The following is a 23,406-nucleotide window of genomic DNA, read 5'->3' as shown; positions in this document are numbered from 1 at the left end:
GTAGGAGGGGTGTCAGAGAAAGAAATCAGGACTCAAACTCCTTCTTCTGTAGGATAGTGTTAAAAATAAAAGTCCTCATACTGAATATTTGTGGTGTTCAACCTCATATCTATTGAGGATTTTGTTTCTATGGCACTCTACCATGACACAGATTTCTAAATCGGTATTCCCCAAATGATACATATGTAGGGTAAGGCTATTTTTTTCTGTCCTTTATCATGAGCTGGAAAAAGCACAGTGAGTGAAAAAAGACTAACCAGATTGAAAACTGGATTAGCGCTGGTCATTTGTTTTAGGCACTTGTTTTCATAGTAGTATTATCTAGTCTGTACTGCAAGTTAGATCATTGCCTTCATCCAGAGATGGACAGGGATGCTGCCTCCACACTCTCTAAGCCACAAACTGATTCTAGGGCATCAATCATTAAAATAACAGGCAAACACTGCCAATCCTCACTTTTGCTGTAAAACTAAATGTGACAGCTTCCAGGGAACTGGGACTAAGCAACACCAGCAAATTGGTTTGCCTCTACCTGCCTGGGGAAATATTCAGAAAGAGATGATATGCCAGCTGCTGACTAAATTTTTTAGATTTTCAGTGGGTCTGAGAAGAATCTTGGCCAATATCATGCAGATGGGATGCAAAAAGAAGGATGTGTGGACGGGGGAGGAACCCCAGACTTTCTGGGGACCCAGTAAATTCAAGAGACTGATGCCACCATGGAACGTAGGGGTGAGACCTATGGTGTCTTCTGGAATATTCTAGAAGTAATGATTGCAGGAAAGTTTGGCCCCATGGCTGCTGCTTCCTCTCCTCTGTTCAGAGACTATTCTGACATTTTGTGTCCCTGGAATGTCCAGTAAGACAAAAAAACAGCTTGTACACTAAGCCCTTGCTTGTGGCCACTGGCAGCTGGTGGCAAGAGAGGGTGGCATTTGATGAGGAAGACTGGAAGTTCAGACTGGGGAGAGGTGCTGGAAACTCTCTGGGTGCTCTACTGCAGTCATGGCCTACCTTGTGGGCAACTGGCTACCAGGTCCCAGTTAGGTGCTTACACTTGTGGGCTAAGAGCCCAGTGCCACAGAACACAGAGGTGTGTCAACAAGTAAAAGCAGGTGTCCACCCTGAGGGCTTGAGAATGCAGTTCATTTGGAGCTAATTCAGGAGCACTACTCAGTTATCTCATATTCACCTATTTCCCAGAGTAAAAGAATAGTACCCAGGAAGTCTGGGCTTGAGCCAGAGACTGAGTACAGCAAGCCTGGACTTCCCGATATGTTCTCAGCTCATAAGGGCCAAGTAATGACAGAGCTGCTTTAGCCCATGTTTCAGACTCACCAGTTTTGCTCTTCAGGCAGAGGAGGACAAGACCTACGTCTCCCAAAGCTCTACCATCTCTTTTTATACCTAACGCTGTTACCTGACTCAGCGTTAATGATTCCCCAGCTAAGAGCTGCTGGTATATATTGGTTGACTTTTCTCCTTTCTTTTGGTTCACTTGGTGGCCTTGTGAAAGGAGGAAGTTTACCCCAAGCATAATTTGCTTCAAAAAATTGAGATAAATATGGAATGTCACAAAAAAAAAGAAAAAGGAAATCCCTGAAATGATTTGATCTCATCTGACATTTATCAAAGTTTTACCAGTTAAAAAGATGCTTTCAAGCCCAGAAGAAAAATAGGAAAGGTGCATCAATTCCTAACCTCGTTTTTCCTCCCTATGGCTTAAATCAAGTGGGACTGAGCCCAGGTTAACCTTCTACATCACTGCAGGGCCTTATCAGGGATTTTTCTTATCGTCTGCAATAAATACAATAATTTTTACATATGCATCTTCTGCCGGAAGATAACAACTTGAAGGAGGGAACAAAGAGAACATTAAATTCCTCAAAGCAGCTCTTATGGGGAATCCCAGGGCCAGCATGGGCACAGCTGCGTGCAGATTCCTGACATCAGGTGCCTTGCCTAGATGAGAAGATGGAGAGGTGTCCCCAGGTCCTCATCCAGGTAGTCATTGGAAGATGCTACATAGAGCCCATTGATAAAGGGCTGGGGAAACTTGGCCATCAATCCCTTAAGAGCTGTGTCTACCTCCGTGTTCTCCACCTTTTTCTGACATTTCTGGGACCCTGCTGGGACACACAGATCTGGTATCCCTTGCCCTCTCCTCAACCTTTCCTCTCCCCACTCTGCAGTCATTCTCCAACTTACCTCGCCTCTCACCACTACCTCAGCTAGGACACAGTGACAAGAAACAATGCAATGACTATCTAAGGATGTCGTCTGTATACACCAAAGTATCCCAGCATCTTGGTTGGGAATTGGGGCTCCAAGATGCCAACACAGTCAGATAAAATGTGGAAAAATTCAAAGTATGTATTTGACATCACATAGGTCAATATGAGACATTGTTTGATTCCGTTTTTTTGTTTTTTTTTACTGAATTTATGTAAGGTATTTTATTTGTCCTTATATTTAATCTCTACATTCTGAATTAGTACATCTACCTATGGCTAAAAATAATCTACAGTCCCTATTTTGTAAATAATAAGGTTAAACACTACTAAGAAATGTCATTTGTAAGATGTTTGTGGGCCCCTTAGTTTTCAGGTAAACATCTTTTTCAACACTTCTGAAGTTATTCTAGTGCCATATGACAATTTGACAATGCAGGTGAATCCGAACAAGTTCTTTCCAGCACAAATAGGGATTTCCAACGCTCAGACTTGAAACGCAGTCTTTTTTAAAAAAAAGATTAAAATTATCTTTTTAAATTTCAACAGATGGGTTCTATGACATTAGAGCGTTACAATAATTACTGGCACCATTAACGTGGATGATTAGCATACTGAAGCCTACTGAAAGAACATCATCAAGCCATCTGATTTATAAATGTTATGTTGAACATAATGACAGTTAGGGAAATTTTACCAGGAGAAAATCCTATAGCTGATCTTTTGCTGAACCAATACTCTGCATGCTGGGTGACATTTCACTCTAGGACTCCTGAATGAGGCAGAACATGAACATCAATTAACTAGTCACTGGCTATAACTGAACATTTGCCCTGGAGAAGGAACTGAGATCCAGGAAAGACTCCCCTCTTTGCTCTTGCCTTATCAGTATACCTGGTGAGGGGTTAGAGTTGGTGTTTAGGTGAGGGTGACAGCAGTGACCTGGAAGAGACCCAAGTGAATTCATTTACAGGGGTCAGCAAAGACTGACTGTGCAGCCCCCAATTTAGTCCTCAAAAGTCCAAGTGGCCTTTGGATGGCAAGCCAGGGATAAGAAGATGTGACCAATACCTACTCCCTAAAAGGGCATCTTTTGGATCACTTCAGGCTCACATGGAACAGCTGCACAAGTTAATCATGTACTAGGCCACAAAGAAAATCTCAATAGTTTTAGGGTAGTATCACAGAAGCTATGATCTGAACACACGCTGCAATAAAAACAGGATTTTTTAAAGCAAGGGGGGGAAAGTCCTGTATATCTGGAAACTAAATAACCTCTGAGTTAAAAATGAAATCAAACGGGAAATTATAAAAATATTTATAACTGAGTATCAAGGAAAATGCTACATGTCAAAATTTATAGGAACATAGCTAAAGCAGTACCTAGTGGGAAATGCATAGCTTTAAATAAATTTACCAAGATATAAGAAATATGGAAAATAAGTCATCTAAGCTAAAACTCAAGAAAATAGACAAAAGAGCAGCAGAGCATATCCAAAGTGTTTTTTTTAAAAATTCTGAACTCTATTGAAACAGATTTTTTTTCTAGATTCATAAGGCATAAAATTCATACCCACATGGTTGGGGGTAGCTGTGCAGTCAGATTGTAAAATGATGTTGTAAAATGATGTTATATTAGTGTGTTCTACTCCTTTCTCTTACCACTCCCATTAAGTCTTCTAAACAGAAAAAATTAAAGTGAGTAGAAAAATGGATTTGGTCAAGCAGCCTCTCACATAAAAGCTCTAGAGAAAATGTCTGGGTTCAATTAGCAGCTTCTGTCCAAAACTGAGGATTCTCTGGTTCAACTTTCAGCAAAAGCCTTTTAAAGAGAGCCCTGAACTTGCCTGGAGCTGCCAGATTAACATGTCTTGTATATCTTTTGTTTCCAGCTAGGACGAACCCTGAGGAGCCCTTTCATGAAATTTGTAGCACATGCAGTTTCTTTTACCATCTTCTTGGGATTGTTAGTTGTGAATGCATCGGACCGCTTCGAAGGTGTTAAAACCCTGCCCAATGAAACCTTCACAGACTACCCAAAACAGATCTTCAGAGTGAAAACTACACAATTCTCCTGGACAGAAATGCTCATCATGAAGTGGGTCTTGGGTAAGCAAGTCACTCTTTTAATGTCTCCTCCCCTAATTATAACAGGACATTATTAAACCCTAACTTCAGAAGCTCTTCCTCTCCTCTTGAATGCACTCTTGGCAGACAAAATGCTGAGGAGATGACCAGCAAGGAAGCCAAAGTCAACTTCTGTATGTGCTGGTATAAAAGATGCACAGAACTGTAATATAAATCCCAATTTTGAAAGGAGGTGTTTGGGGGAGATTCGTTCTGTACCTTTCCTTATGTGTGTACTGAAAGTGACTGTGAAGCGTGGGGGGGGGGGGCATATGGTTTTGCTCATTTAAATATAGTCTACTAGAAGCCTTAGGAAATCAAGTTCTGCCTCTGAAAAAAAGTATAAGATTGCATAGCTTCCAAGATATTTTTTGTTACCACTGAATACTGATACATAGTAGAATAGTAACAATACAAATCTAAAAAGTTAGGGGAGTAACGTGTTCTCATTATTTGTGTTAGTGAACGTAATGAAACTGTGGAATTCCTCTTTGTGGTGCTATTTTGTGCTGCCAAGGTCTGCCACTGGAATTGCCAAGGAAATCCTTCCAAATTACCTCACTGACTAGTCAAGAAAGGCTATCTCTCTTTTGCCTAACTCACAAGAACTATTACTAGTAGAAATAAGCAAGATAAGATAAAACTGGCAATGGCTAAAATTGTACATGGCCAACTGTGTTACAGATTTTTCTAACACTGAAAACTGCAAAATTTATTGGTAAAAAAATCAGATTTCGTTGGAAACAATAAAAAACTGCAAAAACTATAATCAGTGATATTGTAAATAACCAAAACTTGATCAATAAATTATAAGATTTACATCAAAAAGATCTGAATTTGATGGGAATGTTTTGAGTAAAACAAAACTGAAAATAAAAAAGGCAAAAAATATATGCAGTATCAAGATTTTATCAATTAATTAAACTGTCCTAATGGTATTTGCCCCCAATTGCTTTTCTTAACAAAAATTCAATATTGGCATAATATTCATTATGTTTATGTTCACAAACATTGAGTCAAAATGTATTCAGGGTCAAAGTGTCTGTACTTTCAATCAACAAATTCACAAAAGAACAAATACCTGAAAAGAAAGCCCAGTACATGCCCCGTGCTAATTAAATGATATTGCCTAAGAGAGCCACGAGAGTTGAACCATTGGAGAATATCCCATAGATCCCCAAACTGAGAACAACTGTGAGTATGGTCTCTAACCTGGATCTCTCAATAGGCAGAAGGTAATGAGGAGAAGCATGGTTTGACCCAAAGGGCAGAGACAGGAAAGCACACCATGCTTCCCAGGTGCTTTTTTTTTTTTTTAACATCTTTATTGGAGTATAATTGCTTTACAATGGTATGTTAGTTTCAGCTTCACAACAAAATGAATCAGTTATATATATACATATATTCCCATATCTCTTCCCGCTTGCGTCTCCCTCCCTCCCACCCTCCCTATCCCACCCCTCCAGGCGGTCACAAAGCACCGAGCTGATCTCCCTGTGCTATGCGGCTGCTTCCCAGGTGCTTTTTTAATCAACCGGCAAGTCTGTAGCCAAAGGTTCATTTTGTAGAGTCACTGGTACTCAAGTTGGAAAGGAACATTAAAGCCTGTTGCAGAGTAAGTTCTGTGGCTTCACTTTCACAGTTGAGTCTACCCCAATTCTCCCTAGTATACCGGCCCCACCTTCAATTTAACTAAATTAAGCACTTTAACACTAGGCACTTTACAATGGACTCAATGTTTATATCCCCCAAAATTCATATGTTAAGACCCTAGTTCCAATGTCATGGTATTAGAAGTGGGGCCTCTGGGAGGTGCTTAGGTCATGAGGGTGGAGCCCTCATGAATAGGATTACTGCCCTTTAAAAGATATCCCAGAGAGCTCTCTCGCCCTCCCTGTGCCATGTGAGGACACAACAAGCAGTCTGCAACCTGAAAGAGGGCTCACACCAGAACCCAAACATGCTGGCACCTGATCTTAGACTTACAGCCTCCAGAACTGTGAGAAACAAATTTCTGTTGTGTATAAACCACTCAATCTGTGTAACTTTGTTATAGCAACTCAAACTATGACACGGTTAAAAAAAAAACAAACAACTCACATGTTGGGTTTATGGATAAAACAAAGTATTTATGGCACCAATCGCTCACCCGTCACATTTCCCCACCTGGGCTGCAAATAGAAGACAGGTGAGTCCAAGCATACTCCCCATTCAGTGGGTGCTACCATATGTTAACCACGGTACTCCTACTGACCCACGACTTCTTCCTGCATCCTCATACTTCTCTTCCTGGGTGTCAGAGCATTATCCCAATAAGAGGGAAGCATCTCTAGCTACAGAGGTCCCAGCTTTTGTAGTCTGGTCCCAGCTTCTACCCATCAAAGCAAAGCTGAGTTTTCAAGACCATTACGTAAGAAGTATTGTAAAGGGGAAGACTTATTTTTCATTGACCTACTTCCTGTTACATTTTATACAGAAGAAAGATTCTAACTACTTTTTCTTACTAGATTATATTTTTCCAACTTTTATCATGAATAATTTTAAGAACTGCAAATGTCGAGAGAAGATTATACTGAACCCTTTGGACCTATCGCTCATCATCAACAATTAGCAAATCAAAGCTAATTTTTGTTTCATCCTACTTCCCTTCTCTCAACCCTGTAGAATTTTGAATCCAATCCCAGGTATCATAAAATTTCATCTACAAACATTTTTGTGTGTATCCTAAAAGATAATTTTCCTTTTACTTTTCTCTAATCTTTCTGTGCTGCAAGTTCACTGACATTTTTTCTCCATTATCTGTGACTTTAATGCCCAACCACTGAATTTTTCATTTCAAATATTATATTTTTCAACCCTTTAAGTTCCACTTGGTTCTCTTTTATATCTTTCATTTCCTTCCTCGTGATGTCTGTATTTTCCTTTAAATCCCTGAACATAATGTACATATTTATAGTAAGAACTGTTATAAAGTCCTTAACTCCTAATTTCATCATCTCTATGATTTCTGGGTTACTGACTAAACTTTCTCGTGACATGGATCATATTTTCCCACACCTTGGTGTGTTAGTAATTTTTGATTGAATGATGGGCACATTACATGTTATACTGGTGAGCATCTAGATTTTGTTGTCTTCCTTTAAAAGTTTTTTTGCTTTATTCTGACAGGCTGTTAAATTCTTACGGATGAGTTTGGTCCTTTTCAAACTTTCTTAGAGTGGACCTGGAAAAACTTTACCATAAGGATTGATTATCCTTGTACTATAGAGACACACATCTGGGTCTCTATTAAATGCTCAGGGTAATCAACAAGGATTCTCAGCTGTGGATGGTCAGAGCTCAAACATCTTTCCACTCTGGGTGAGCTCTAGAAGTTCAGCTTGCAGCTCTCTTGCCGTTCAGCTTGCAGTTCAGCTTGCAGCTCTCTTGCCGTTGTTTGTGGCGTTTTACTCTATGCATTCATGACTTAGCATTCAGGGAACATTCAAAAGGACACCTGTGTACATTTCTGGACTATTTTTGTTTGGGTTTGGTTTTGGGTTTTGGTTCTGTATAGTACCTTTCTCTCTGGAACTCTGCCATATAACATCTAATCACTTCAGCCTTCCTGAACTCTAATCTCTGTGTCTTCAACTCATTGGGATCGCCTTCTGTGCTTCTGGAATCCTTCTCCATACCCTGCAGACTGAAATGTGCTTCCAGAAAAAAATAAAAGACAGGGCTATCATGTGGCTTACCTTGCTTGTTTCTCTTAAGGATCACAGTGCTCTGCTATTTCCAACGTCTGAAAATAGTTTCTTTTTTTTTTTCCAGTTTACTGCTCCATCATGACTGGTAATAGAAATCAGGATTCTTTTCCTAAAACAGAACTACAAACATAAAAGAAAACTAATCATTTCTTTTCAAATACCCAGTCAGTATTCAAGTTTCTTTGCCTGAGAAGACAAGTTGAATAAATATCCTAGCTTGCTTTCTCTCTTCCTTAAGGTCTCTGTTCACATTTTACCTTATCAGAGTAGTTGAGCAGGTAAGAGCAAGCTCTCGTACCTCCCTCCTCTGATAAGGTGAAATGTAAACAGAGACCTAAAGGAAAAGGGAAAGCAAGCTTTGCAGACATCTGGGTGAAAAGCATTCCAGAAAGACAGATCAGCGTGTGTTAAAGGCCTGCATTCAGGAGCAAGCTGGACAAGTTCGAGGAACAGCAAAGAAATTAGTGTGGCTGCAGCAGAATAAATAAGGGGGAGATGGCAGAGATGAGGCCACAGGATAGGCAGAGTCAATCATGCAAGGCAGTGGAGGCCATGGTACCGAGTTTAGATTTTGCTCTGAGTATGACTGGAAACAACTGGACAGTTCTGAGCACAGAAGTGACATCCTACAACCTCATTTTCTAATGGATCACCGGCTGCTGTGTAGAGAACAGATGATTCTAGGACAAGAGCAGAAGCAGGGAGACCAGTTAGGAGGCCACTGCAGTAATTCAGACAGGAAATAGCTGGGTTTGAGGAGGTAGTGGACGGTTATTATATTTTGGAGGTAAAATCAATAATATTTACTACTGGATTGCCTGTGGGGTGTGAAAGAAAGAGAGCAGTCGAGGAAAATTCCAAGTTTTTTAGCTCAAGTAATGGTATAATAGAGAGTTCCTCTAAGGCAGGAAAGACCAGGGGAGGAGCAGTTTGGAGAGACAGTAGATATGGAAATCAAGAGTTCGGTTTGAGATTATCTATTAGATCTCCAAGTGGAAGCATCAAGTAGCAACTGGATACAGATGCTGAAGGTCAGAGAGGATGGGGCTGGAAACATAAATTGGGGCATGTCAGTCTACTTAAAGTAAACTGTATGCAATGCCTCAACTGTGAATGTGGACAGATGACCCGAGGACCAAGCCCTCGGGCACAGCAATATTTCAAGGATGGGAAAATGAGAAGTATCTTACCCAGCAAAGGAGACTGAGATAAGAGAGTGGTGTCCCAGAAGCCAACCAAAGTCACTGTGTCAAGACCCAGGCAGTGATCACTTATGTCGAGTGTTGCCGACAGATCAAGTAACATGCGGCCTGAGACTTGACCACTGACTTTGGATGCGAAGTTCCTGAGTAGCAAGAGGGGATGGGATCCACCAGGCAAGCAGAGGACTTGCCCTTAGCAGGAGTGTGGACACTTCATCTACTCTAACAGGAGGAAGGTGGAGTTGAGGGCACAGAGCAGGTAGCTTGGTAAATGCAGTGCTGACTACAACGTGCAAGTTTTCTGATAGTGTTGTTTCTATTTTCTCAATTTTTTTCTCCATATTTTGTAGTTATTAAGCATTGTATTATGTACCAGGCACTGTGCCAGATACTGGGGAAGCAGCTATAAAATAAGACTAATACTATCTTGCCTCTATTTTCTGGAGCTCTTTAATTGTAAAATACTGCTAATTATAATAACAACTTTTAAGAGGAAGACACTGAGCACTGTGCTCACTGTGCTCTTCGTGCTGGCCCACCCTAAGGTCCACAACCTGATATGTTCTGCTCAGACACGGAGAGGCTTGAAATGGTAACAGGCCCTTACTGAACGAGTCCTCACATGCTACTCCCGGGCACTGCCAGGAAGGCCTTGGAGCAGCTAGAAACACAACGCACAGTTCTCTTCCCCCATGACTCACGAATGCAGTCCTTTGGACAGACTGGCTATACAAACCATGACTGCCTTGCCACCAGGAGCAGCCCTAGAGCTGAACAGGACTTTAGGACCCTAACAAGTTCAAACTGGTCCCCCAGTGATGGACAGAGAGGTTGACCTCTAAGAGATGAAGGGCCTTGTCCAGGTGTCCTTGCTTCTGCCCTTCCCACCCTGTGCCTCAGTAGATGCTCAGCATAGGAGCTAGAGATCCATTTAAAATGTAATCAGGTTTTGTCACTCTTTGCCTCAAAACTCTTCAGTGATATCACATTCTCCCTCAGCATGACAGTCAGTGTCACTATAAAGGCCTACAAAGCCCTCCACCTCTCTACCCCACCTCTATGCCCTCATCTCACATCACCTCCCACCTCATTCACTCTCTTTCAGCCCCACTGGCTTCCTTGCTTCAAACGGTTTCTGCCTCAGAAACTTAGCTTAGGCTGTCCACTCTGCCTAAGATTTCTTCCCACAGGCAGCACCATGGCTCACACCCTCACTTACTCAGGTCTGTGTTCAAAAGTCTCCTTCTACCAATCACAAGCACTGAAACTGAAACTGTGATTAAAAATCTTCCAACAAACAAAAGTCCAGGACCAGATGGCTTCACAGGCGAATTCTATCCAACATTTAGAGAAGAGCTAACACCTAACCTTCTCAAACTCTTCCAAAACATAGCAGAGGGAGGAACACTCCCAAACTCATTCTATAAGGCCACCGTCATCCTGATACCAAAACCAGGCAAAGATGTCACAAAGAAAGAAAACTACAAGCCAATATCACTGATAAACACAGATGCAAAAATCCTCAACAAAATACTAGCAAACAGAATCCAACAGCACATTAAAAGGATCATACACCACGATCAAGTGGGGTTTATCCCAGGAATGCAAGGATTCTTCAATGTACGCAAACCAATCAATGTGATACACCATATTAACAAACTGAAGGATAAAAACATATGATCATCTCAATAGATGCAGAAAAAGCTTTTGACAAAATTCAACACAAATTTACGATAAAAACCCTCCAGAAAGTAGGCATAGAGGGAACTTACCTCAACACAATAAAGGCCATATATGACAAACCCACAGCCAACATCATTCTCAACGGTGAAAAACTGAAACCATTTCCTCTAAGATCAGGAACAAGACAAGGTTGCCCACACTCACCACTATTATTCCACATAGTTCTGGAAGTTTTAGCCACAGCAATCAGAGAAGAAAAAGAAATAAAAGGAATCCAAATCAGAAAAGAAGTAAAACTGTCACTGTTTGTAGATGACATGATACTATACATAGAGAATCCTAAAGATGCTACCAGAAAACTACAAGAGCTAATAAATGAATCTGGTAAAGTAGCAGGATACAAAATTAATGCCCAGAAATCTCTGGCATTCCTATACACTAATGACAATAAATCTGAAAGAGAAATTAAGGAAACACTCCCATTTACCATTGCAACAAAAAGAATAAAATATCTAGGAATAAACCTACCTAAGGAGACAAAAGATGTGTATGCAGAAAACTATAAGACACTGATGAAAGAAATCAAAGATGATACAGACAGATGGAGAGATATACCATGTTCTTGGATTGGAAGAATTAACATTGTGAAAATGACTCTATCACCCAAAGCACTCTACAGATTCAATGCAATCCCTATCAAAATACCAATGGCATTTTTCACAGAACTGGAACAAAAAATTTCACAATTTGTATGGAAACACAAAAGACCCCAAATAGCCAAAGCCATCTTGAGAAAGAAAAATGGAGCTGGAGGTATCAGGCTCCCTGACTTCAGACTATACTACAAAGCTGCAGTAATCAATACAGCATCACACAGGCACAAAAACAGAAATATAGATCAATGGAATAGGAGAGAAAGCCCAGAAATAAAACCACGCACATATGGTCACCTTATTTCTGATAAAGGATGCAAGAATATACAATGGAGAAAAGACAGTCTCTTCAATAAGTGGTGCTGGGAAAACTGGACAGCTACATGTAAAAGAATGAAATTAGAACACTCCTTAACACCATACACAAAAATAATCACAAAATGGATTAAAGACCTAAATGTAAGGCCAGACATTATAAAACTCTTAGAGGAAAACATAGGCAGAACACTCTATGAAATAAATCACAGCAAGATCCTTTTTGACCCACCTCCTAGAGAAATGGAAATAAAAACAAAAATAAACAAATGGGACCTAATGAAACTTAAAAGCTTCTGCACAGCAAAGGAAACCATAAACAAGATGAAAAGACGACTCTCAGAATGGGAGAAAATATTTGCAAATGAAGCAACTGACAAAGGATTAATTTCCAAATTCTATAAGCAGCTCATACAGCTCAATATCCAAAAAACAAACAACCCAATCCAAAAATGGGCAGAAGACCTAAAGAGACATTTCTCCGAAGAAGATATACAGATTGCCAACAAACACATGAAAGGATGGTCAACATCACTAATCATTAGGGAAATGCAAATCAAAACTACAATGAGGTATCACCTCATTGGCAGAATGGCCATTATCAAAAAATCTACAAATAATAAATGCTGGTGAGGGTGTGGAGAAAAGGGAACACTCTTGCACTGTTGGTGGGAAAGTAAATTGATACAGCCACTATGCAGAACAGTATGGAAGTTCCTTAAAAAACTAAAAATAGAACTACCATACGACCCATCAATCCCACTACTGGGCATATACCCTGAGAAAACCATAATTCAAAAACAGTCATGTACCACAGGCTTCCCTGGTGGCGCAGTGGTTAAGAATCCACCTGCCAATGCAGGGGACACAAGTTTGAGCCCTGGTCCAGGAAGATCACACATGCCACAGAGCAACTAAGCCCGTGCGCCACAACTACTGAGCCCACATGCCACAACTACTGACGCCCGTGCACCTAGAGCCCATGCTCCTCAACAAGAGAAGCCACCATAATGAGAATCCCACATACTGCAATGAAGAAAGGCCCCTGTTCACCACAACTAGAGAAAGCCCATGAGCAGCAACAAAGACACAACACAGCCAATAATAAATAAATATATATTTTTTTAATTCAAAAAAAAAGGAGTCATGTACCACAATGTTCACTGCAGCACTATTTACAATAGCCAGGACATGGAAGCAACCTAAGTGTCCATCAACAGATGAATGGATAAAGAAGATGTGGCACATATATACAATTGAATATTACTCAGCCATAAAAAGAAACAAAATTGAGTTATTTGTAGTGAGGTGGATGGACCTAGAGTCTGTCATACAGAGTGAAGTAAGTCAGAAAGAGAAAAACAAATACCATATGCTAACACATATATATGAAATCTAAAAAAAATTGGTTCTGAAGAACCTAGGGGCAGGACAAGAATAAAGATGCAGTCATAGAGAATGGACCTGAGGACACGGGGAGGGGGAAGGGTAAGCTGGGACGAAGTGAGAGAGTGGCATGGACATATATACACTACCAAATGTAAAACAGATAGCTAGTGGGAAGCAGCCGCATGGCACAGGGAGATCACCTCCATGCTTTGTGACCACCTAGAGGGGTGGGATAGGGAGGGTGGGAGGGAGGGGGACGCAAGAGAGAGTGGATATGGGGATATATGTATATGTATAGCTGATTCACTTTGTTATACAGCAGAAACTAACACAACATTATAAAGCAATTATACTCCAGTAAAGATGTTAAAAAATAAATTTAAAAAAAAGAAGAAACTGAGAATGAAAAAAAGAAAAAAGAAAAAAGTCTCCTCAAAGTGAAGACTTTTTTAAACAACCTGTTTAAAATTGCAAGTTTGTCCACCCTCACTGTCCTCCCATTCTCCCTTCTCTTTTTCTTCCTAACAGTTAATATCTCTGACAATAAATACTACACACTTTCCTTTGTTTCCAGCCTGTCTCAATTAATATTAATGTTTCTCTAATCATACAAATTGTAGTTGATTGTTTTCATCTTCTGGTAGCTCTTGCTCCATGTAGGTACCTGGTTTTCCCAAGGCCCTCTCTCAATGGCCACATAGTGTGACAATACTCTATTACTTCCCCAAACCCCTACTGGATATGTAGGTTGTTCCTCTTCTGCTGTACAATTCTGTGGAAGGGTCAAACCCAATCAGAAATATATTCTTCCTGAACTCCCGATGCTTTACTTGATTACTAGCAGAATTTTGAGAAGCTTCTAGATTGTAAATGCAGGAGATTTAAAGCAAGGGCAGAGGAGGTGGAAGCCACAAAGAGCCTAAGACCACATGCAAAGGTAGAAGAAAAACCAGGACACAGTATGAAGGAAGCCAAGAGGCACTTCCCCAGTGGCACAGTGGTTAAGACTCCATGCTCCCAATGCAGGGGGCCCGGGTTGGATCCCTGGTCAGGGAACTGGATCCCACATGCATGCCACAACTAAGAGTTCACGTGCCAGAACCAAGAAGCCAATGAGCCACAACTAAGGAGCCTGCCTGCCATAACTAAAGAGTCCACGAGCCGCAACTAAGAAGAAGATGAGCCACAACTAAGACCTGGTGCAAACAAATAAATTTTTAAAATTAATTAATTAATTTTTAAAAAACTTAAAAAAAAGGAAGCCAAGAGAAGAGAGTGACTGAGGAAGGAGGGGTGAATTTGCTAGCAGGCGTCTGTGTTCTCCAGAGCTGTAAGACAACTTGCTTTGGGGAGTACCAAATGAACCAGAGATCACAGATTCTTCTGCCTGGAGAATCTCCAACATCAGTTCATACCACAGGAATATATCTTTCATGCCTGTATCATGAGCAGCCACTCTGGGGTAGAGGAAAGAGCTTATAATACAGCCTGTGACTTGGAGAGTGTGTCTATACAGACACTCACCAGAGGACTGTGACAACATTAGTGGTTCACACAAAGCCATGGAGCTTGGAGGGCAGGAAGCCTCTTCACCACGCATGTCATTTCTCCATCTAGGAAGAGAATTATGTCATGAAGACTCTCTCAACCCAACTCTTACAGAGAACCTGGCAGTGTTTTCTTAAACAGATGCCCCAGTTGAAAGCTCAATTGATGGAGTGAGATGCAAAGGCCTAGCACAGTAGGAAAATACACTTAAAGAGAGGGAGAGAAGGAAAGAGATTGGGACTGATTATCAAGAAGCCCAGTCCTGACTGTGTCCCTTCTGCCTTGGTGGCTCTGCCTCTCTGAATTTCAGCTTTCACATGTGTAACATGTGAGGATCAAGATGCTCGTTCACGTCACCAAGGATTACAGACTCTTCGAGGTCAGTGCTAAGTCTTAGCTCCAGAATCACACATCTAGGTTTGACCAAGAATAAAACTGCAAAATCAAATGGGCTGTGTTCCTCACCTAAATCATTCTTTTGATGGTTTCCTCACTTATCTAGGTAAGATTTCCAAGTAGACTACTGCAGCCGACCTGCCAAAATTTCTCCCCGCAAGTCAGACCACGTTGCTCCTCCACTTACCACCTCTAGGAGCTAACTAGCTTAGGGTGACACACGGCCTGAAGGAGGGCCTTTCAGGATCTACTGGGCCTTCACTAAGCCTCCCTGCTGCCGACCTCCAGCCCCAACCCGAACCCCCACCAACCCGAAACCATACTAAGCCTCTTGCAGTCCCCTCCAACAGCCTGTTCTCCCTCACATCCACAGCCACTATGTGGAACACCTTTCAGCCCCAGCTACCTCCTGGTTCCTCATGCCAGGTGTCTCCTCCTTCATTCAGTCAACAGATATATGTTATGCCAGGCACTCTGCTGGGTCTCATGATTGTAATACTGACTGCTCTTATCACTGTGTATCCACAAACAGTCCCCTGGACGTTTTTATTACAGCATCTGTCACCCTACAGCACTACTGTTTGTGGACACATCTGTCTCTAGCACTAGACCGAGCTTGCTGGGGAAGGGATAGCATCTTCTTGGTTGTGGTATCCCCAGAATGGTGCCTGGCACAAAGTCAGAGCTCAACACTGTCCGTTAAGTGGTAAATGAGTTCCTGACCAGTGAGAGTAAGTCTGTGCCTAGTAGAGGCCATGGTGAGCGACAGCACAGTGGAAAGAAGGTCCTGAACCGCCTGTGTGACTTTGGATAATTTACTTGCCATCTTCATACACGAGCCTGTTCATCTGTAAAGTGGAGATAATGACAGTCGGTACCTATCAAGCTGGAAGGAAGCTTTAGTGTTGGAAAAGTGTTTAGCACAGGGCCTAGCACCTAGCAGGTCCTCAACGATGGTTAGCTACTAAAATTAGAGATGGGGATGAGATTTCTTAGAAAATGTTTGCATCTATTAATATCCTCTTCTTGCCTGGAAAACAAATGAACCCTGAATGTGTGTGAGGCCCAGATCTGTTGCAAAGGACCTGCCACTGAGATGGTGTTTGGATGTTAGGGCCTGAGGATTGAGGGCTTCTAGGGATATTCTCCCACCTGTGAGTTAACAGAACACCTATATCCTGACCCAATGATCAGAAGTTGACCCAAAACAACAGACAAGCCTCCCAAGATGTGGTTAGGGGGCGTTGGGACAGTGTAGAGAAGCCCTATCTAGAGGAAGGGGCTATGACCATTTAAGGAATGCACACAGTTAAGTCTCACAGGACTTTGAAGGGGGATCCCTTCTGAATAGCATCTGAGGCAGGAATGGGAGTGAACCACTTTTGGAACTGTCTCAGCAGCCTGCATGCCGTTACTTAGAACCTGACTAAATAAAGCTACTTATTTCCCTCAAGGCCTCCCAGCATTTCTCAACCTGTTCCTCTGCTAGTCATCCTCATTAATTATCAGTGACCATGCTCTCTGCGCTCCAGGCATCCCTCAGTGAAGGGGAGTTTGCCTGAAGGAGGCTCCACTGCCCAACATCCTTACTCTCTAAGCCCCTGGACTCTATATACTCTTCTGATTGACATGCTAGAGGCAAAAGTCCAGGGGGCTCAGGTTGGATATAAAATGCTGAACTACCCTCAGCACCCTGGAAGCAGGGGACCTAATTTCACTCACTGAAGTACTTAATTTCACACATTTCTTTTTTAATTAAGCATTCCTGCTGCTCAAACCCTTGGGCCCATGCTACTTTTACTCATGGACTTGGAATAATTTAAATTAGTCTGGGTAAGTTAATATGTAAATCTAGGAAGACTGATGTGGGCATTGGACCAGGGAGGAAGTGATTTGCAATGCCCAATGAGGAGCCTCTGTATTGGTCAGAAAAGTCAGTTTACTGTAAATAATTTGCATTTCAGATTCATAGAGCTTTTAGTGCTGGAAATTACCCCAAAGCCTCAAGAAAATCAAGGGACTTATCCAAGGTCACATACCCACTAAGAGTGACCAAGGTAGAACTGAACCCAGGGCTTCCTGAATTAAAATAATTGATAACCTGTAATTCTCCTAGTGCTCAGCAAAAACCAGTTCCACTAAGACATTAGGAATTTTAATTGGGGGGCAGGGGCATAGAGGAAAGCAACAACATTTTTTCCAGCCTGTAATGGTTTTTCCAATAACATATTTTAAATATCTATTTGAACAGGCACAGATGAAAGTACATTTCATTGTTAAGGAAATTTTACTTCACTGAATTACCACAAAAATTTTCAAAGTGTAAGCTTGGGAAGTATGGCTTTGTTAAAGAAAAAAAGGGGGGAGCAAGGTGTGTGTGGTGCGGGTAGTCTTGTAAACAGACCTGCGATGTTTGGGGACACTTCCTGCTGTCCCCCTCCAATTTGATACAGACATGCAGCTCTTAGAATCTGTTTCATCAAACAAAGCCACAACTTCTCTAAACAGCTGTGGAAGAGGCAGGAGGAACCTGGGAAGGCAGGCCATGATGTCTGATGCACGAGAGCCAGGGGAGTGCCGAGGGGCTGGCAGTGTTAACCTTTAGGGGATATGTGGTCAATGAGCTGGAATTGTTTCACTAACCAATCAGTTACTGATTCTTTTACCATATTAACCTTCTAAGTATGCAGGTGAAGTGTAGCACGGCGTAACACAGAATGGGCTAGTTCTGCATCAAATCTTTCCTACGTCTGAGTAGCTGTAAACTCTCTGATGTTAATCAGAAAATATTCAAGAGTCTTTTTTCTTCATTATCTGCTTTCAACTCAATTCTATTTCCTGGAGAAGCAAAGAGCATAGTGGTCAAGAGCATGGGACTCTAGGAGGAGACCTTCTGGACTCAAATTTCAGATCTCCTGCCTCCTATCTGGGCACATTACAATTCACTATGTCTAAGGAAATATTAGCTGTAACACTGGGATAATAAGAGAATGTACTTCATAGGGTTACTGCAAAGATTTGAGGGAGTTAATATGTACACATACATGTACATAATGTGTATATATTATAACAGATATAATATGTACACATAGTAGGTGCTCAAAATGTTACCAACTAATTTTTAATAATCTAAACTAATTTAATAATCAATGAAGATAAAGGTAGAGAATAGCAATATTCAATAGAAATACAAGGCAAGCCACACCATAAGCCACATATTTAATTTAAAATTTTCTAATAGCCATATTATAAAAAGAAAGATGTGAAATTAGTAATAAGAGATTTTATTTGACTCAGTATATCTAAAATATCATTTCAGATTTTAAAATGTTGAGATATTTTACATTTTTTGTAAAAAGTCTTTGAAATCTAGTGTGTATTCTACTTATTCGGCATCCCTCAATTTAACTGGCCACATTTCAATTGCTCAGTATCCACATGTGACTAGTGGCTACGATACTGGATAGTACAGGTATATAAGGATACACACCCAGTTGTTAGTCTCAGCTACCTCAGGAGGCTGGCTTAGGGGTGGGATGGGGGAAATAGCAACATCTCGTTGACTTCTACATCAACATGTAACAGTGAAGACATATGTCTTTAAAATCCAATAAGTTATAAAAGAGTAAGGAAAAGAAAAACTAATAACCCAAAACTAATGTTCACTGAAAAATTCGTAGAAATATAAAGGAAAGCATTCTAATCAGGGAGTTAGGAGAACTGGGTTCTAGGACATATGTGGGACCTTCAGAAAACCCTTTCCCATTCCTGGACCTCAGTTTCGTTATACCTAGTTTAGAACTGGATGATTCCTTATAACCTCCCAGTTCTTAAAATATATAAATGTCAGCCATTACATTTCTCCTATATTTCCTCTAAGAATCTATCAATGGATGAGAACTCTCTCCTCTCACCTGGAGATGGTTTATCTGCAAGCAGAGAGACAGGTGACACGAATTCTTGCCGTCTGTGGGTTTCCTGACTATAAATCTGCCTTTGAAGGCGTGTTTTCGTTTGCTGCTGGCTCTCAACGTTCCCAGCTCCAAAGAACCTACATTTACATCTGTACCCTGGTTCCCTTCGTGCCCCCTATGGTCACACACGCCCGGAAATGCAAAATGAGCCTCACCTTCTCACTCTCCCGCAGGAATGATTTGGTCCGAATGCAAGGAAATCTGGGAGGAGGGGCCGCGGGAGTACGTGCTGCACCTGTGGAACCTGCTGGATTTCGGAATGCTGTCCATCTTCGTGGCCTCCTTCACCGCAAGATTCATGGCCTTCCTGAAGGCCAGCGAGGCCCAGGTGTACGTGGACCAGCACGTGCAGGACGACACGCTCCACAACGTCACACTTCCACCAGAAGTGGCCTACTTCACCTACGGTGAGTCCAGTCGGCGGCTGTTCGGCTACGCCTTCCGCTCCGCGCGCTTCCGGGGCGTGGCCAGGGGCCGTCAGCGTGGCTTGTCCCGCAGCTGGCGGTTTGTAACATGGGTGTGGCCAACTTTGGTGGTTTCTACTGTCAAAGCAGACACCGCCCCGCCACCCTCCAAGAAAGCCCTAGTCCCTGCAATACAACCAGCTGAATAGAACGTGTAATTAGTGACTACGAGAAATGAATCGTTTTGTGTTGGAAAGGATGGATTTGTTTTGAGAAGGTTCTTGGAGCGTTTCGGGGGCGATCCTTTTATTTCTTTTCTTTTTTAAAGAAATCTCATTTCTGATGTGGATCCAGGAGCTTTTCCTTACATATTGGATCCCTGTATTTTCTGCAAAAATAAGTCTTGCTTTCCCAGTTCAAAAGTTATTTTCTCATGGCGAGATAGGTTCTTAGAAGATGCCTTAATTCTTTCAAACCACAAGGCCATACAGTGTGAGATGCTAGATTGAATTTTTAGTAATAAGAGTTAAAGCATCCATTTATCAAGGATCCTCTGGGTGTCAGGAACTGTATAGACATTTTACACCATAAACTCCAATCATTGCAACAGCCCCACAGAAAGGATTTTGTTGTTGTTGTTCCTATTTTATAGAGGAAGAAACAGGTTTTCATGGCATGGCTTACAATGTTCCCAGAAATACATTACTGCCTTGGATAGCAAGGGATCCTGGTCCAACATGAAATGAAAACGATGCAGAATGGCATAGTGTTTATGTTCGCAGGCTTTGGAGTTAGAGAGACCTGGATTCAAATCCTATTTCTGTAGCTTACTGTAAGGACTTGTTTACTAAATTTTTCTGACCCTCTGTTTTCCCATATGTAAAACTGGGATAATACATGTCAGAAAGTTTGTTTCGAGGGTTAAATAAGATAGTGCACATGAAGAATTTTGCACTGTGTTCTGAAATATTAAATGCTCACTAATAGTAACAAGTTATTATCACTACTACCTCTGGGGTCATTTTCTGGCTCAATCACTGTAGCTTCTGTACTAAAAGAAAGATGAGTGGGGAGAAGAAACAATAGATATTTGTTGTTACTGGTAAATTAGCTGGACATTTAATAGGCACTCACTAGTGGCAGGAAAGGTTTGAGTGTCAAATGTCCCTGTTAGATGGAAGACACGAGGTGTGTGTGACCACAGAATCTTCATGATCAGGTACAGCAATGATCTCCAGAAGCTTGGCCACGTAACACAAAACTTGAGTTGCTGCCCATATTCAATGTAGATTGTGTTACACACATTATGTTACATGTAAATGTGGTAGGGAACCCCCCACACACACTAAGAAATGGAGAGCCTTGTAGTATTACAAATCATCCACTCTTCATTTGTTGGTTTAGCAAATCCAGACATTTTAGAAGCATGGGTTTGCATAGTTTCCCCTCTATGCTGCTCAGGGTTCGTTAAGGAAAGATGAGAGAATCTTGATACTGCATTGAATACTTTTCTTAGGGCTGTGATTCAAACCACAGTATTGCCTCTATTCCTTTTCTGGAATAGAATAGGAATTTTCCTATTCCTATTGCTTCTATTGCTTCTAAAAGGACTCCTATTCCTTTTCTGGATTGTATTAAAGTCTCACCCAACCCAAAGCTTTGCAGTTTATTGCCCTTGCATTGTGGTTCACCCGGTACCCTTGAAATCTTTTGCATCTCAAAGGGTTGGCTTGTGCCCCAGTTATGGAGGCAGAGCGCCCTCTAGTGGTCAGCCAGGCAATGGTTCCCTTCCAACCTCTACAGCACCAAGTAGGCAGGTGTTTTCCAGGTTATAATAGGGCAATTTTTCTCCTAGAAACAGCTCCAAGGGGAAGAAAATCCCTTTGTCTGAATCATCAAAGTGCTGTTTGCTTTTACACCCATCAAAATTCTTACAAGCCAGTCAAAGTAGAGTACTTTTCACTAAAAGTCCTGACCGGGTCACCAGGGTTTGACAACAGCTAAATCTATCTTAATATATTGATTATAAGAATGGCTTTTATTATTACGACTGAGGTTTAAGATGATAAATTATAGGGGAGAGAAAAAAGGAATTCCTTTTGGCCTCTGTTTGAAGAATCTGAGTCCTATTTCATGTTATCCAAATGTGTTATTTATCCATGGAGGGCAACAGATATATTGGAAAAATACATTTGTTCCCCTTACTTGTCTTTCTGAGTTTTATGACCTTGATGAGAACATAAAGTCTATAACTTTATATATTTCTGCATATAATTTAGAATGCACTACATGAGAGTCTGTGTCAAATGGAGGCCTGGCTCCCCTTACTAAAGATCTCTCACTGCTCTTTATGATTATAATTGTTTAACAGAGTCTAGCTTTGAAAATAAAGAAGAAAATTATTCTCTTCCATCTCCCTTGGGGTGCCAAGAATCACTATGTAATATCCTTGCTATCTGCATTTACCTGGCTCTGAAAAGGACCACATACCCCAAATCCAGTCTTTAGAATGGCAGTAATAATACCTCCTCTACAGGGCTGTTGTGAAAACTGCAGCTAATATAAGTGTAGGGGCTAATTTAGGTTTCTCTATGTTTCTCAGTTTAAGTTTCACTTAGTATTTCTCAACAGGGGCACAATTGACTTGTTCAGCTGGGCAGTTCTTATGGAACAGGTCTGTCTGGAGCATTGCAGGATATTAGCATCCCAATAAGACTCCTACCCACTCATTGTGACAACCACAGATGCCCACACACACACTCTGCCCCAGGAGGAAGGTTCTACCCGCACTTGAAAATCACTGTATGTCTTGACACATAGAAGGCAGCTTATTAAAGAAAGCTGCTGCTCCTTGCACCATTAAAACTACAATAGAAACACTTTACAGGTTTGCTCTGCTGAAGGAATATACCCAGGGCAGCTCAGGCCCTCACCAGTGACCACAAGCAGAATCTCCCCAGCACGAGACAGGTCCCAGGACTCTTGCCACCTGGAACAGGGATGTCATAGCAAACCTGGACGACTGGTCACCAGTTCTGGGGCCTTAGCTCAGTCAGGGAGCAACTCGCAGACACACACTGCCTGAGGAACCAAACCCAAGAGCATATTCTCAGGCAAGAACCTTCAGATTCCTGGCCCCCGTGTGAGCTCATTTGTTCTGATTTATGGCTAAACTTGTGGTTAGGATTTCATTCGGCCATTTAACCAACATTTATCAGCACCTGCTGTGTGCCAGACCCTTGTCCCCAGGAACCCCTGAGTGGCCTGCAATTTGTCTTCCAGCTAAGCACTTTACATAAATGATTTCATTTCATCCTCACCACATTGATATTATCCCCAATTTGCAGATGGGGAAAATGAGGCTTAAAAAGTTAATTGGACAGTGGTGCTGGGAAAACTGGACAGCTACATGTAAAAGGATGAAATTAGAACATTCTCTAACACCACACACAAAAATAAACTCAAAATGGATTAAAGACCGAAATGTAAGGCCAGACACTATAAAACTCTTAGAGGAAAACATAGGCAGAACACTCTTTGACATAAATCGCAGCAGTATCTTTTGATACACCTCCTAGAGTAATGAAAATAAAAACAAAAATAAACACATTGGACCTAATGAAACTTAAAAGCTTCTGCACAGCAAAGGAAACCATCAACAAAACAAAAAGGCAACCCACAGAATGGGAGAAAATATTTGCAAATGATGCAACCAACAAGGGATTAATCTCCAAA

At 41.4% G+C, this 23,406-nt stretch overlaps 1 protein-coding gene across 5 annotated transcripts in view; it reads left to right on the top strand.

Annotated features, from left to right (window-relative positions):
• TRPC7 (transient receptor potential cation channel subfamily C member 7) overlaps nt 1-23,406 on the top strand; it is a 122,684-nt gene that overhangs the window by 66,538 nt on the left and 32,740 nt on the right. For all 5 annotated transcript variants that reach the window (XM_060146265.1, XM_060146269.1, XM_060146268.1 and 2 more), the window contains 2 exons: nt 4,124-4,340; nt 19,441-19,674. In XM_060146265.1, coding sequence (XP_060002248.1) covers nt 4,124-4,340; nt 19,441-19,674 — 451 coding nt within the window. The remainder of the gene's footprint in view (nt 1-4,123; nt 4,341-19,440; nt 19,675-23,406) is intronic.

This window comes from Lagenorhynchus albirostris, chromosome 3 (genome assembly GCF_949774975.1).
Source record: "Lagenorhynchus albirostris chromosome 3, mLagAlb1.1, whole genome shotgun sequence".
NCBI classification, from domain to species: domain Eukaryota; kingdom Metazoa; phylum Chordata; class Mammalia; order Artiodactyla; family Delphinidae; genus Lagenorhynchus; species Lagenorhynchus albirostris.
The sequence above is the reverse complement of the archived record's forward strand: the minus strand, read 5'-3'. Positions and strand labels throughout refer to the sequence as shown.